This window comes from Mesoplodon mirus (assembly GCF_964341445.2).
Source record: "Mesoplodon mirus genome assembly, chromosome: 7".
Classification (NCBI taxonomy): Eukaryota; Metazoa; Chordata; class Mammalia; order Artiodactyla; family Ziphiidae; genus Mesoplodon; species Mesoplodon mirus.
In genome coordinates this window covers 96,345,093-96,360,635 of record NC_138983.1, presented here as the reverse complement: position 1 = coordinate 96,360,635, position 15,543 = coordinate 96,345,093, and the positions used below count along the sequence as shown (strand labels likewise).

Genomic DNA, 15,543 nt, shown 5'->3' with positions numbered 1-15,543 from the left:
AAAGTTTGCAACATCCGTGGAGCAAAAGAGTTCTTGCAAAAGTAGTGGGAGACATGGCTGAAGAAATTGGTTGAGGATGAAGCATAAAAAACCCACTGAAGTGTGATCTTTTTTTCCTGAGGAGGCATGGGGGAGCCATGGAAGACTTTTAAGCTGTTTGAGGACATGGTCAATTCTCTGGGTTTCAGAAAAGTCCCTCTGGAGTCTGGAATGTGGTGAAAGCTGGGCTGGACCTTTCACCAGCGGGCATGCTCAGTCGCTCAGGAAAGGTTTTTGCTCTGCCTTGGGAAAATTTTCACGCCGCTCTGGTAGCGGAGCTCGCCCCGCCCACGGCTTCTCCTCACTGGATTGGTTGAACTCAGGGAGGCTACCAGGAGGCCCAGTTGACCTCCCAACTCCACACCCCCGCCCCCGCCCGTTAACGCTCTGGGCGGGCGCTGCCTTCAGCTTTAAATAACAGAAACCTGGATGTGGGTAGATGGTAAAAATTTGGAGCCCCTCCCAAATGAACTCTAGCCATGTGGCTTGCTTTGTCTGATGAGATGTTGGCAAACACATGGCAGGTGGAGACTTGAAAAGTGTGCTTTGGGGCTTTCTCTCTCCTCTTGCTCTTGGAAACCTGTACCCACCACACGTGGCCTGGTCTGGCCTGCTGAGTGATGAGGGACCACACCAGGCAGAATCAGACGTCCCAGATGAGGCCTTTCTAGACCAGGGTTTCTCATTCTCGGTACTATTGACATATTGGATCAAATAAGTCTTGGTTGTGGGCAGCTGTTCTGTGCACTGCAGGATGTTTAGCAGCATCCCTGGCCTCTACCCCGAGATGATAGTATCACCCCCACCCCAGTTTAACAACCAAAGTGTGTCCAGACATTGCCAAATGCCCCCTGGGAGGCAAAATGCCCCCAGTTGAGAACCACTGTCCTAACCCAGCTTGCCTGGCAATGACCAGGCAGGCATGTACGAAGCCACCCTAAACTAGCCCCAGCCAAACCAACCAGACCAGTACAAGTGGCCAGCTTGACGCCTGGAATCATGAGAACCAATAGTCGCCATTTTAAGTCACTAACTTTTGAGTGATTTGCTCCACAGCACAAACAGGTACATCTGACTACAGTGGCTGAAACTGATAGGATTGATTTATTTCTACAACAGGATGTACAGAGGTAGGCAGTTCAGGTACAGTGCAGAGCACAGTGATGCCACTAGGCTCCCACCCAGGCTTTTCATGTCTTTCCACTCCACTGTCCTTTGAGGTGGGCTTTGGTCTCTTGCTTGTTACCTGGTGATCCCCAACATGGCTGCTCCAGCTCCAAGTCCGAGCTCCAGGAGAGGAAAAGGAGACAAGGCAAAGGGACAAAGAGAAAAACTTTCTCCTAGCAAAGCCTTGCCTTTAATTCCAGAAGGGAAGCCCTGCCCAGGGCCTTCACCTGCATGTCACTGGCCAGAACTGAACAACACAGCCAGGTCTAGCTGCAAGGGAGGCTGGGAAATGAGGGCATTTCGCGTGCTGCTTATACAGTAGAGGGAGGCAATGACTAAGGGGCTTGTAGTGTCTGCTGCACTGTCTCACTGGGGGTCGTCTTGGTTTCTTCTTCTTTTTTTTTTTTTTTGCCACACGGTGTGGCTTATGGGATCCTAGCTCCCTGATCAGGGATTGAGTCCGGGCCCTTGGCAGTGAAAGCGCAGGGTGGACTGCCAGGGAATTCCCTGGGTCTTGGTTTCTTGTCTCTACCTGTTGCTTATCTATCCTGGCCATCTCTTTCTAACACTGGCTTTGTTTCTCCAAACACAGTGGGAGAAATGGCCACCCCAGCTGGGAACTGCATCAAGACTTTTAGCTCCGGGCCATTAATGACCTGTGTGGTAACTCCATGTCCCACTTCCAAATATCAAGGGCACAGGTGCTGATTGGCCCAGCTTGGGTTAGAAGAGAAACCTGATTGGTCTGGCTTGGGTAAAATATCTACTGATCAGCCAGTCAGGTGTGGTCAAGAGAGCAGCAGTAGGTAGGGTAAACCTGGTTGGGGAATGTGCATTCTCAGAGAAAGCGGTGTGTGGCTGAGGAGACACCTAAAGAACCATCTAGTTCAAGGAGTGAAGAAAGGACATTGCCATTGTGGGTTGCAATGTTGATATGATAAAGATGAACACGTCCTTTGAAAGACCTCAAATACAGTGGAGCCACATAGGCATTACATTTAGCTTATGCAAATTCAAATATTTGTATTCAACCAAAATATTTTTTTCCCACACAATTTGGCTTCCAAACATGAGCCAGCTACTTAACTACTGCCTGACCAAGTGATCTTTTCTGGTGCTGGAGATTGCTGTTTTGGATTTTGGGGATATGGTACAGTATAAGTAATATGTTCTTTATGGAAAACTGCTGGGATTTTCAAGATTATTTTTAAGGTCAGGTGATGCTCCCCCTTCTCACTGTGTAAGAAGTACCTTTAGTGGAAGATTATGCCAATCATTTTTCCCATTTCCTTCTAGTTTTAATCAGTATAAAGAATGCATTTGGTTTTAAAATATCAAAATACTTTTATTGTGCCTTTTTAAAAATAAAAAATAAATGATATTCATGTCTTCTGGCTCTTCTTCCTGTTTTATTTGGTGGTCTCTGGCCGTATAAGAAAGGCAGGGAGAGAACAGATGGCTGGAGAGAAGGCAAAAATGAGGGTCTCTTCAAACACCACGGGAAAGGGGTGTGTCCACCTGGGCAGTGTGTGTTCTTTGATGACTGGATACTTGGTCTGTCCTGATGGCCTGGGACTTGACCTACTGGGCTGTCTTGGTGCGGCAGAATGGGCAGCGTGAGATGGAGGTAAGAAACCTGGGTTCCAGACCCAATTCTTGAATTTACTAGCTGTGTGACTTTAGACGGGCCATTTAACCTCTCTGGGCCTCAGCTTCCTCCTTTGTAAAATGGGGAACATAATGCTATTTACCTCCCAGGGCTTGAGAGAGGATTAGACGAGAAGTGTTTTGAACACCGCAGAGCGCCATATAAACATGACTCACTGTTATGGAAGCGATAAAACTGGTTGCTGTTCACATTTATTATAATCAATTCAGATATAAATGCACTATACCATGGCCCCAACAGCCCTGAGGTTACCATTCTGTCCTGTGGCCCCAGTACACGCCCTGGGTTTTCTCAACTGCGGGCTTCTCAGAGCTCCTTGGAGGTGTGACATTTGGGTTTGTCACTACCCAAACACATAATTGTATCTACCAGGCCTAGGAGTCTGAATTTCAAACTTATTCTTCATATGCCTGTGTATGTTTACATTCATAATATCTGTGAAAAGAACCCCTCCCCTCACACACTCCAAAATACAGTATTGTGCAAAATACCAGTCTAGGAAGCAACACACTAGGGTAACAACCTTTAATGTCCTAACAAAGCATCTTAGTAGTTGGACGCAGAAGAGTTACACTGACTCACGGAGGATCACGCGAGGCCCAGCGGGACGACGTTTCTAGTTCCTTCCACCAGGTTTAGAAAACAGAAGGCTCTGGCTGGATTTGCTGGACATTTCTCTCTTCAGCATCTCCCTTCCTTGGTCCATCTTTGGGGTGCCTTTTCTGGCTCCAACCTACAACAAGCAAGAGCAACAAATGCCCAAACTCTATAATTGTAGGGAGATCCCCAAATATTTCTCAAATGGCATTTTTTTTTACTGAAAATAAAATCTTTGTTGTAAAAAATATTTATATATACACATAGACGTGAGCAAAACGAAGGTAAAATGATCCACCATTATCACACTACCCACAGGTAACCTTATTCACATTTTGGTGTACACTCTTCCAGATACACAGATAACGTTTTCTTCTGACATTTGCATCTTTTTTTGAACCAGGAGTTTCTGATGATAGGCAATTTCATTGGGATGGACTTTCTCTCGAAAAGCTGTTACTGAACTGAATGCCTTATGTCTCTGATGTCTTAGGAGGGTAAAATGCAGCATACTCTAGGGGGTCTGTCTAATCCTTTTCTGAGCACTACTCCTGGATCCAGGCAGCCATGTGTGTGACTCTGTCCCTGGTCATAGCTGATCGGGCACTTGGCACAGGCTGGGCTTTTAAGATGGTCACTCCCAGGATTTGGGTTATGGGTTCTAAGATGCTACTTGCTTCCTGGGCTGGTCCTTTGAACTGGGGGACCATGAGGTCATTCCTTCCTGTCACATGACTGGAGAGAGCAGAGATCAGGGGAGACACACAGAGACACAGAGAGGAGATACGGCCTGTGTGTGCGTGTGCGCACGCTTGTGTGTGTGTAAAAGAGATGATGCCTGAGATCTGATGGCTTACCAGTTCTATTTCGAGGCCAGTCTCTCTTTCAGCTCCCAGTTTTTATGAGGCACTCACCCCTATATCCTTAAAAAAGCCCCCTCCACCCCCTTTTTTTTTTTGCGGTACACGGGCCTCTCAGTGTTGTGGCCTCTCCCGTTGCGGAGCACAGGCTCCGGACGTGCAGGCTCAGCGGCCATGGCTCACAGGCCCAGCCGCTCCGCGGCATGTGGGATCTTCCCAGACTGGGGCATGAACCCGTGTCCCCTGCATCGGCAGGCGGACTCTCAAACACTGCGCCACCAGGGAAGCCCAAGGCCCACTCTTGGGGAAGGAGTCGCCCAAGTTACACTTGGCAAGGAACCTGGAGGAAACCTTTCTGTACTGAGGAGATCTTAAACACCAAACTTCTAAGCTCAGGCTGGAGGGCAGGGAGAATGGGAAGTTGGCTCTTTGCTCTTAGCCGAAGCACCATCTGCCCCGCTTCTGTTAAAGCCAGAGGCAGCGTGAAGTTCCAGGGGGTCTCACATCTCAGAGAAGCACAATGTTCCCACAACATCCGGGGCCCATCCCAATATCTCCTCTGCCATTTCACATCCGCAGGTGGTCCTCAGACAAAACCTAGATGTAGGGCAGTTTCTGCCTCCTCCCAGCTCAGTCATATATGTGAGTGAATAAGTAACAAACTTCCAGTCGTTTCCACTTTGCAGGGTGGCAAACGTCTCAGATCAAGTGGGGCCCTCAGGATGCTCTCTATCCTCTTAACATCCTGCTCTGGGGAGTAACCACCTTCTGGTCTTTGCACAAGGATGCTGGTTGAGAAGCTTCTATTTTTCAAATATATCCCTCACCTAGAATATCTTCGTTTCTTCCCATGATAATTTGGTTGCCTCAGCATGACTGTGGCCTTTTATCAAACTTGAATGTCTCCTCTCTCATATTCAACCAAAATGTGTTTGGCTTTCTAGCTTCCTGAGAGCTCGCCTCTACTGTCTGCAAAGTGGGAACGTGGACTGGCTTAATTCCAGTTCCAGGGCTGATTTGTCAATGGCAATGTTTCAACATGTTCAAGATTTCATAGTCTTAATTCTCAACTTTGAAGAGAATTCTAGAGGATGCTTCCTTGAAATTTCAGAGAAATGCCACTGGAAATGTATCAGGTTTATTACCTGGAGGTTTCTAACCTAAAGGAGGAAAAGCTAGCACTCACCTGGGTGTCAGATCTGCACTGATTCCCAGCTCTCCTACTGAGCTGTGTGGCTCTGGACAAAGAAAGTCTCTGAGCCTCAGACACCTCATCTGTAAATTGGGTATAATAACAACACCCACCCCATAGGGTTGTTGTGAAGCTTAAAAGAGATACTGCACGTCGAGTGTTTGGCTCTGTGCCCGGCACATGCCAAATGCTCAGTACATAATAGATGTGGGATAACTGTCAACTGGGCTTCCTGCTGACGTTCTAGGGTTTTCTCTCTTCTCTCTTCTGGCTCACCTGGAAATGTGAGTTCTGCATCTTTGAGTTCTTCATCAGCTCTCCAAACATTCGTCTCTTTAACACAGAAAGAATATTGACAAAATTTAGCGTATGTTCTTCTTTGCCTTTTGCATCAGAGAAAAATGGATTTTTCTCAACTTTCAGATGCTACCCATTTGGATGGAATGTTGAGCCTTCCTAGGTGAGGAGGTGAGGATAGAGGTCTGCAGAAGGGGGTGTGGCTTTGGGGCAACGCTACACTGTCCTGCTGCACCTTTTAGGGAATCTCTGTTCCAGATTCCAGCAGAGAAGGAGGTGGTCAACCAAGAAGGCTATGAAGGATACTGTATTCTTCTTGGAGGACAGATCTGCTTTAGCTGGAAGCAGAGCCTCCTAGATCAGTGGAAGAGGCTGTAGATGTCCAGTGGCTTTCCACCCAGTGGAAATGTTGAAAGCTCCAGTGGCTAACCTCCCTGGCAGGGACTACAGGGGCCTGTTGGGAAGCCAGCATCACTGAAAACCTGGAGCTTGCCGCTCCCCTGGGGTTTGATTACTATTGCTGACCCTGATCTGCTCAAGACCCTGCACCTCAGGGGCAGCTCATCAAAGAAAGAGCATCCCCTAGGCACTGGAGACACAAAAGTGAGAGGGAACTGGGGTCTCCCTTGCAGACTGACACTCCGCAGGTGAATGTGCAGTGGTGTCAGGAAGGAGACGTTCTCCTAGAGCCCTGAGCATCCACTGGGGTCGCCAACCTGATTCCTACAGCGGCCAGGAAAGGAAAAGAAGTGGGTGAAGTGAGCTGGGGTGGTGGTGGACAGCAGCAAACACATGAGCCCAGGGCCTTTCTAAGGGGCCTGGAAGATGGAGGCTTGTGATGGTGGCTTGTGGGTCTGTGGGCCTAGGGTCGCCAGATCTTCCAAGTTTCCCAGAGAAGCTGGAAATCCAGAGTATTCCAGGAAACTGCCCTATTTTGAAATGTAACTTCAAAAAAAATCCCATGAGCCAAATGGAATATATCTGTGGGCTGCCATCTTGCGACACCTGGTTCAGAACCTCCCTGCTTGGTGTCTAGTTGGTGCTCAGTAAATGTTGGAGGGGTTGCCAGATAAAATACAGGATGCCCAGTTAAATCTGAATTCCAGAATGAAGCCAACAAATTTGTGAGTGTGAATATGCCCCGTGTAATATTTAGGACATTTATACTGAATAGCTTTTGTTGTTTATCTGAAATTAAAATTTAACTGGGCATCGTGTTTTTGGTTTGTTTGTTTTCCCCTAAATCTGGCAACCCTACCGGGTAGTCACAAAACTCAGGGAGGAAATAAGGCTGTCTTTTGGGACAGGGCATAGGTGCTTACAAGACTCTTCCATTCTCCCAGAAGGATGCTAACTCTACCCTCAGAGGACTGTCTGTGAAGGCTGATGGGCCCGTATTGAACTGACAGTTGCCCTCCAGGCATTTTCCGTGGAGAAGACCTCGAGCCTGCAGCCACTCAGTATTTATCACAAACTCAGTTGAGACAATCACTATCCAAATTCCCAGATATTATAAAGCAGGGGTTAGTTTTAAACCAACAGCCTTCTTCTCTCCCACCCCATCCCCCGCCTTTTTTTTTTGCAGAACCGTTTATCCAAGCAAAATCCCATGAGGAACTTGGGGTATAAGATAATGGAGAGCTTCTCTGGCGGGAGAAAGGTGTGTGTGCTTTGAGAGTCACACCTTTCCATGGCACCCAAAGGCTCCAGGGAACCCCAGTTTGAACATTGCTGCAAAATTCCTTCCTGGATTAAGTTCCGTCAGTGGGCAACTGGGCACTGAAGGGCAGAGCCTGGCCCCTGTGCACCTGCTTTTCCTGAACTTTACTGAACACACTGGGATGTGATGAAGGGGGTGCGGGAGGGTCTTCTTCTTTAGCCTTCTTCTATCCGTATGCTGCATAGGCCTGGCCACATGGTTCTACTTCATCATTGTGGGTGGAAGAGTACCACCCCAAGCCCCTCCCATCCCACGCTCCTCCTACACAACATCTACCAATTGTGGGGCTTCCCTGGTGGCGCAGAGGTTGAGAGTCCGCCTGCCGACGCAGGGCACACGGGTTCGTGTCCCGGTCAAGGAGGATCCCACATGCCGCGGAGCGGCTGGGCCCGTGAGCCATGGCCGCTGAGCCTGCGCGTCTGGAGCCTGTGCTCCACAACGGGAGAGGCCACAACAGTGAGAGGCCTGCGTACCGCAAAAACAAACAAACAAACAAAACACACAAGTGGCACGGAGGAAGCCAGAATCTTGAGAATACCTGGGCCCAAGGAAATCTTGGAAGATAGTGAGTTAAAGAGAATAGTGAGGATAATGACGATGGTAGGAGAGGGTGAATGCTTTGTGGTCCTATGTGCTAAGGCTTTTGTATACAAGCTCCCATTGGGAAGGCTATGAGCTAGGTGCCATTTTTATTCTCGTCTTAAAGAAGAGGGATCTGAGCTAATTAAGCAGAGGGAAGGTTAGGGGCTTTTCCTGGCTGAGACCACAAGGCAAAGCGGTGGTCACGCCCCCTAGCCAGGACTTGATTGGCTGGAGATTTGATTGGCAGGAGAGCTGAGCGGCTTCTCCTGTCAGAAGCAGCCGGTGCCCTTCAGCCTTTCTTCCACTTCAAGCCCTAAGAAAGGGCTTGCGTGCTTCCCAAGTGGCAACTTCTGTGCATTTAAAAATTTCCTCTTGAAAATCCCAGCCTTAGCCCTTTCACAAAAGGTATCTGGGTCCTTTCTTGGCCGTGGCCTAGTCGTATTCACCAAAGAGAAGAGCGCGTCCCATAAGAGCTGGCGGCTTTGGGAGGACCGGGGAAGGCGTCAGCTGGCAGGAAGCTCCCTGAAAGAAATAGAGGAATCCCCACCCATCCATGAGCTGCCTATTCCTCCCCCTTAGAAACGGGGCTTGTGATGTGCCAGGCACTGCAGGCATTTTGCCATTTAACCCTCCCGCTGCCCCACGGAGTAGGCCCCTTGCTAACAGTTTTGGTTGCTTTTGTTGAGGAACCTGGGATACAGAGGTCAAGCCACTTACTCAGGGTCATTCGGGGCAGCGGTGGGGCTTGACCCCTATTTGTTTGACTCCAAATCTGGCCTCTGAACTCTGAGAGACACTGCCGGCTTCTCGAGTGATGTGGGAAGTGGATTCGAGTGAGCACGGCCTGGGCCGCGGTTCCCGTCCCTCTGCCACATGGACAGAGCCACAGACCCAGTTCGCTGTGAAGGCCCAGCATCTTATACCAAGTCTCATTTTCACAGCCAGAGATATTAGTGTGGAAATAGGACTTTTGATTCTTGAAAGGTCTGCTTGGTGAAGAGATGGTCAAACATTAAAACTACAAACTCCATTTTTTTGGGGGGGCAATTCTGAGGCTAAAGATGTGTAATTTCATCTCAGTGCTTCAACACTGCCACCTCTGTGAACGGGTGAAGAGTTTAAAAGTTTCATACAGGAGGCTAAAAAACTAAGGCTCCTTGTGAAAATACTAAGTGTAAAACTTAGAAAAGAGGAATTCTACTTTCTGTTCATTTCTGCTTAAAGACAACGAAGATATACTCCCTGGAAGGAACGGATGCCAAGACAGATATATACAAGTGCCCTTTAGGATCCAGCAAAACTTTAAAATGTATTATTGTTTTCTTCCTGACAAACAGGCTGGCCTGTCCCTTGCACTGTGTATGAATGAGGCAGCCCATGAATAATGCATGTGAAGCCTGATTATGTAAATCCTCAGGTTTTCAGTACATGACAATGGCTTTTTTTGGGCCCTTCTCTGTCCCATTCTGTGGTCTGGTGTCTCTGCTTTGGGGCCTAGTCTGCCAAGCCCGGGGGGCGGGGGCGGCATTTCGGGGAGGGGTGAGCTCTCCAGAGGGCACATCAAAGGGAAAGTCACAACTCTGTCACTGGCCCAGCTCTCCCTGGCATTGCTTGGTGTGAAAGGAAACTGTCCTCTGCCTGAGGCAGCCCGATGACACATGCAGACTAAGGCCTGTGATGTTTAATTCACAGCAGTGAGCACTGGAAACACCGCATCCAGGCTCCCTCAGAGCAGGACAGCCACTTTTCATTTCTGGGGCTCTAAGCCAGAGAGCCTGCTGTCTGGAAACCTATTGCCTGGAAGGTTCGCAGGATGGAGGGCAGGCTTCTGCAAGGAACTATCTGACCATCACCTCCTGGTTGAGGAGAAGGGCACCCTTCTATGACCTTGGCCTCCTTAGAGCTCATGCAGGCAACAAACATGCACATGCAAATACACACACATGCAAACACACAGCACATACTCACATGTACACAGATACACGCAAGCATGCGTGTACCAATACACAGCCCCAAGTCAGAAAGACTGGAGTACTATTCTGGCTACTCAGAATAGCAAACCCAAATCTTTATTCTCAGAGAGCTTATTCCTCGGTGTATCCCTGGCACCTGGCAGAACAATGAAAATCACAAGCGCCGCCTTTAAAAACACTCGGGCTGTTCACTCAACTGATTGTGGTCATCATTGCAGGAGGCAGGGAAGTCAGATCATGATGCTGGACACCCTTAAGCTCAGTACAGTGCTGTGTGTCAATTATGTCTCAATAAAACTGGTAGAAAAAAGAGTTATCTGGATAGAAAGAACATGATAAAATACACGAATTATCAAAAGTTAAAAAAATACAGACGAGCTAGACTATGAGTCTCAGAAAGCACTGTTCACAACAGCCAGGACATGGAAGCAGCGTAAATGTCGATGGAGGAGTGGATAAAGAAGATGTGGTACAAATATACAGTGGAATACTACTCAGCCATAAAAAAGAGTGAAGTAATGCCATTTGCAGCAACATGGATGGACCTAGAGACTATCATACTATGTGAAGTAAGTCAGACAAAGACAAATATCATATTATATCACTTATATGTGGAATCTAAAAAAAATGATACAAATGAGCTTAGTTACAAAACAGAAAGAGACTCACAAACTTTGAAAACAAACTTATGGTTACCAAAGTGGAAATGTGGTGGGGAGGGATAAATTAGGAGTTTGGGTTTAACATATACACACTATTATATATAAAATATATAATCAACAAGGACCTACTGTATAGCACAGGGAACTCTACTCAATATTCTGTAATAACTTATATGGGAAAAGAATCTGAAAAAGAATAGATATATGTGTATGTATAACTGAATCACTTTGCTGTACACCTGAAACTAACACAACACTGTAAATCAACTATACTCCAATATAAAATAAAAATTAACTTAAAAAAAAAGAAAGTTTAAAAAAATAGAGGCAAGCTAGACTATGAGTCTCAGAGAGGTTAAGCTGACATATATCTATAGAATCTAAAAAAAAAAAATGTTGTGATGAACCTAGGGGCAGGCCAGGAATAAAGACACAGATGTAGAGAATGGACTTGAGGACATGAGGAGGGGGAAGGGTAAGCTGGGACGAAGTGAGAGAGTGGCATGGACATATATACACTACCAAATGTAAAACAGATAGCTAGTGGGAAGCAGCTGCATGGCACAGGGAGATCAGCTCAGTGCTTTGCGACCATCTAGAGGGGTGGGATAAGGAGGGTGTGAGGGAGACACAAGAGGGAGGGATGTGAGGATATACATATGCATATAGCTGATTCACTTTGTTATACAGCAGAAACGAACACCACACTGTAAAGCAATTATACTCCAATAAAGATGTTAAAAAAAAAAGCTGCCTGAAGCCACACAGTAAATGGCAGAACAAGAGTCTAAACCTAAGTCTGCCTAACGCTAAAGCTATTCTGCCACCTTCCTTTGCAATGAGCGAATGCATTCTGTGCTGCCTGGATCCCACTGGGACCTCAGTTGGCTGTTTCTAAAGGGAGCTGAGGGGCAGCCTCAGAGGCTCTGCTCCGAGCAGGGACCTCTCACCTTCTGCTGCCTGATCGCCCTGGTGACCCTCTTCTCCTGGTGCAGCCGCTCTTCCATGTGCGCCAGGGCCTCCTTCAGCGGCGCCTTTTCTTCGGCCTCTCTGAAGATGTCCTTCAGCTTTGCCACCTGTGACTGGTACATCTGAACCGACACTTTGCTCTGCCTGAGCACACAGGAGAGACAAAGTCTCTTTTCTCCTCAGCTTTCTCACTCACCACCAATGCTCCCGACCTGGGAGATCCTCAGAACACTTCCATATATGCCTGGCTTCGCGGTTTCCTTACAAGTGGGGGGGAAGGCTGAAGATGTGGGGACTAGAGGGCAGAATAAATAGCCCATTGGCTGTGGACGTGCAGCATGAAGGGGGCACAGGTTATGCTACCAGCCCCTCCCAATTTCCCAGAGAGGGTGGGGGAACGGATACCACTGAAAATACGATGGAATTACGAAAAGCACACACATGGTGAAACATCAGACACATTTATAAAAGGTGCACCTTATTCCTTAACAGCAGGGTACTTTAACTGTTGCTTTCTTGCCCAGAGACTTGGGTCCATCAGGCCCTGAGTCACCATCCCGCCTCCCCACTCCACACCCAGGCCTCTGTCCTCTTGTCCTGGTCCCTACGGGTCTGCAGCTGCCCCGAGGTTTAGCCTGGAGAATGGAGGCCTGGGCCTTTTGCCGGGGACACGGGCCATACTTGAGCTGTTCAATGTCCTTCTCGTATCGTCTCAAAAGCTCTTCTTTTCTCTGCAGCTGGTTCTTGAGTAGGGTGATCTTATCAAACACCAGGTACAGGTCTCTTTGTCGAAGCTGGTGGACTCTCTCCCTCTCTTTTGGGGAGAGGTGTTTCATGGACACGTGACCTGACATATCTTTGATGTTCAGCATAGTCCCGAGGGTTTTGCTCATGTCCAAGTACTACGAGAAAGCATTTTGCAGGTAAGAGGCCTGGCCCAAGACCGCTGGTGGCCACTTTGAGGAGGCAAACGTCTAATTCTGTTTCATTCATTTTCTGCAGTTGCAGAGAAGAAACATATGCTTTGCAAATGAGTGCATTTGGGGTTTTTAGTACGACTTTCATTTTCCCCTGCATCCATTTACACTATGCCTTTTTGAGAACTGGGGGGAAGTGGGGAGGGGGAATGACAACAGACATAAACATTCATTCTTACTACCCAGTCTCCCAAGGAATTGGGCTCTGCAATTTCCAGCCCATGCTGGGATAGGAGATGGGTCTCGTGGAGCTACTGTAACAACTAAAATGTATGTGGAGTTGATGTTTAAACTATCTGCAGGGCACGCAGGTTTGGACAGGAGGGGACTGATGCTGGGTATACCTACCAGCTTTTCACTAAGATCTAAAGCGTCAGCCACATCCATTTTCCTTAACTTCTCAGAGACCATGATGGACCCTGGGCTGGAAAGGCCATTTTGAGGCTGAAATTAAAAAAAAGAAGAAAAACTCTCTTGGCATTCCATTATGATTTTCTACATCCAGAAGAATAACCCAAAGAATAATGGAAGAACTGGAAAGATACTAAAGAATAATTTGAGAGAGTTAATTTTTTTAACATCTTTATTGGAGTATAATTGCTTTACAATGGTGTGTTAGTTTCTGCTGTATCAAAAAGTGAATCAGCTATAGGTATGCATATATCCCCATATCCCCTGCCTCTTGCGTCTCCCTCCCACCCTCCCTATCCCACCCCTCTAGGTAGACACACAGCACCGACCTGCTCTCCCTGTGCGATGCAGCTGCTTCCCACGAGCTATCTATTTTACCTTTGGTAGCGTGTGTGTGTATATATGTCCATGCCAAGAGAGTTGGTTTTAAATCCAGTCTGACTCTGTGAACTGCTTTCTATATGACTGTGTTCCTACCACTTCAGAGCACGACTGCCTTTGAAATGATGCATCACTTATGCCATTCTTTGGCCACCGTCTCGCCTGTCTTCCCTTTAGGCCAGTGGTTCTCAACCGGGGGTGACTCTGTCCACCCTACCCCCTCCAGGACATTTAGCAATGCCTGGACACATTGGTGGTTGTCATAATTGCTGCTGGCGTCTAGTGGGTAGAGGACAAGGATGCTGCTAAACACCCCACGATGCATAGGGCAGTCTCCCAAACAAAGAGTTACCTGGCTCAAAAAATCAGTACCGCTGATGTTGAGAAGACAAGCTCCAGAAAAATGGGGACCATGCGGCTTTTGCTCACTATCTCCCTCCTTGTGCCCAGCATGGCACCTGGCACCGAGTGGTGCATAGTGGGCATGTTTGTTGAATGAACGAATGAAGGTTAAGTGGAAAATAGCCTCCCTCCTTTTTATTAAAGGAATCTCATTTCTGTGCAGCAGAAACCATACCCTCACAAAATTTGGCCCAACCTTCTCCTAGTTCTGGAACCTGGTGGGTGAGCATCACTTCAGACCCTTTCCAGAGACAATGCAGATAGTGTCTGCAGCTGCATCTCCCTAAGACCCCAACCAGCCAGCTGGCTGCTGGAAGCCCAAATGACTGCATGGAATGGCCACCAGTCTGAATAGGTTACCCGATCTGAACGACTACAAATAACCCTAATAAGCCTCCTTAAAAAATAAATTGGCTTTTAATGCTTGCCATGAGCATCTCTTAGCCCTAGCATTTGTTGGCACTACCCTGAAAACCTCTGAGATTAAAAACAAAACAACTAAAAAACTATAATGGCCCCCAAAGTGACTGTGATAGATAAGAGTGGACATATTTGTCTATGTATCTATGGAGATGAGAATAAAAGAGGGTATCTGAAGATGACAATAAACCGGGCAGATCTGCTGCAAAAAGAACCTGAGATGCTGCTCAGTGTCTTCAGCTACCCTGAGCTGCATCCTCTGTACCTCTCCAGACGCCCCCTCTTTTCCTGAGGGGAGGGTCACTAAGGAACAGCCTGGGCTACAGGATCCAAGCACACAGTCCCCACCCGGTCTCTGCAGGCTAGCAGACACACCACCAGGGACACACCCCTGGTGTGTCTTCAATCATTATTCTGTGACCTTGGGTGAGGTACTTGACCTCCTGAAGCCTTACTTTTTCTTATCTGTTAAATGGGGACAATAATAGTAACTATGACACAAGGCTGCTACGATGGTTCAATGACATAAGGCATGGAGCCGGCTGAGGTCAACGCCTGGCACACAGTAAGCAGTTCACAGATGTCAGCTGTTCTTCCTCCTGCTCTTTCCTTTAATTACTGCCAACCTTGGAGGATTGAGAGTTGGGAGGTTTCCTGCTCTGTGGTGTCAGTGGTGGGATGAGGGCTTGTTGCCAAGGGGAAGGTCAATCTTGGAAGCAGGACCATCAGGACGTGAGATCCAGCTGAGCTCCCCACCTGGAGACGGTCCCTCTACTCCCAACCTCAGAGAAGGAAGGTTCGATTTTATCAGGAAGACCAACACGTTTCTGAAGACTCACACCTCTAGACGTGTGAGCAAATGTCTAGAAAAATTGTAGGAGAAAATGCTGGTACAGATAGGATGGCTTTATTATGTTTTCCCAAACCTGGTTTAGACCAGCTGCCACAGCAAGCCACGCTGACCTGAGCTGTCCATTGTCATGTGTCAGTCAAACACCCGATCAAACATCCATTTAGGATACAGGGCACCTTCAACCTAAGAATCAAATTACTTCTGAAAATCCTGGAAAACACAAACTATGCTCCCTAAGAAAGGAAGGTTGTCTTGGATAATACTCTTTAAATACTGTTTGACAATAATAACTATCATCTATTAAAGTGCTCGCTATGAGCTAGGCACTGGGATAAGCACTTTACATAATGATCTCCTTTAATTTTTCCATCA

General features: G+C 47.5%; 1 protein-coding gene across 1 annotated transcript in view; it reads right to left on the bottom strand.

Moving 5' to 3' along the window:
- Nucleotides 1-3,491: 3,491 nt before the first annotated feature.
- LOC309808893 (forkhead-associated domain-containing protein 1-like) overlaps nucleotides 3,492-15,543 on the bottom strand; it is a gene marked incomplete at both ends in the record, with an annotated part of 407,547 nt that continues 395,495 nt past the window's right edge. Inside the window, one exon of the mRNA XM_082629465.1 lies at nucleotides 3,492-3,608. Coding sequence (XP_082485591.1) covers nucleotides 3,492-3,608 — 117 coding nt within the window. The remainder of the gene's footprint in view (nucleotides 3,609-15,543) is intronic.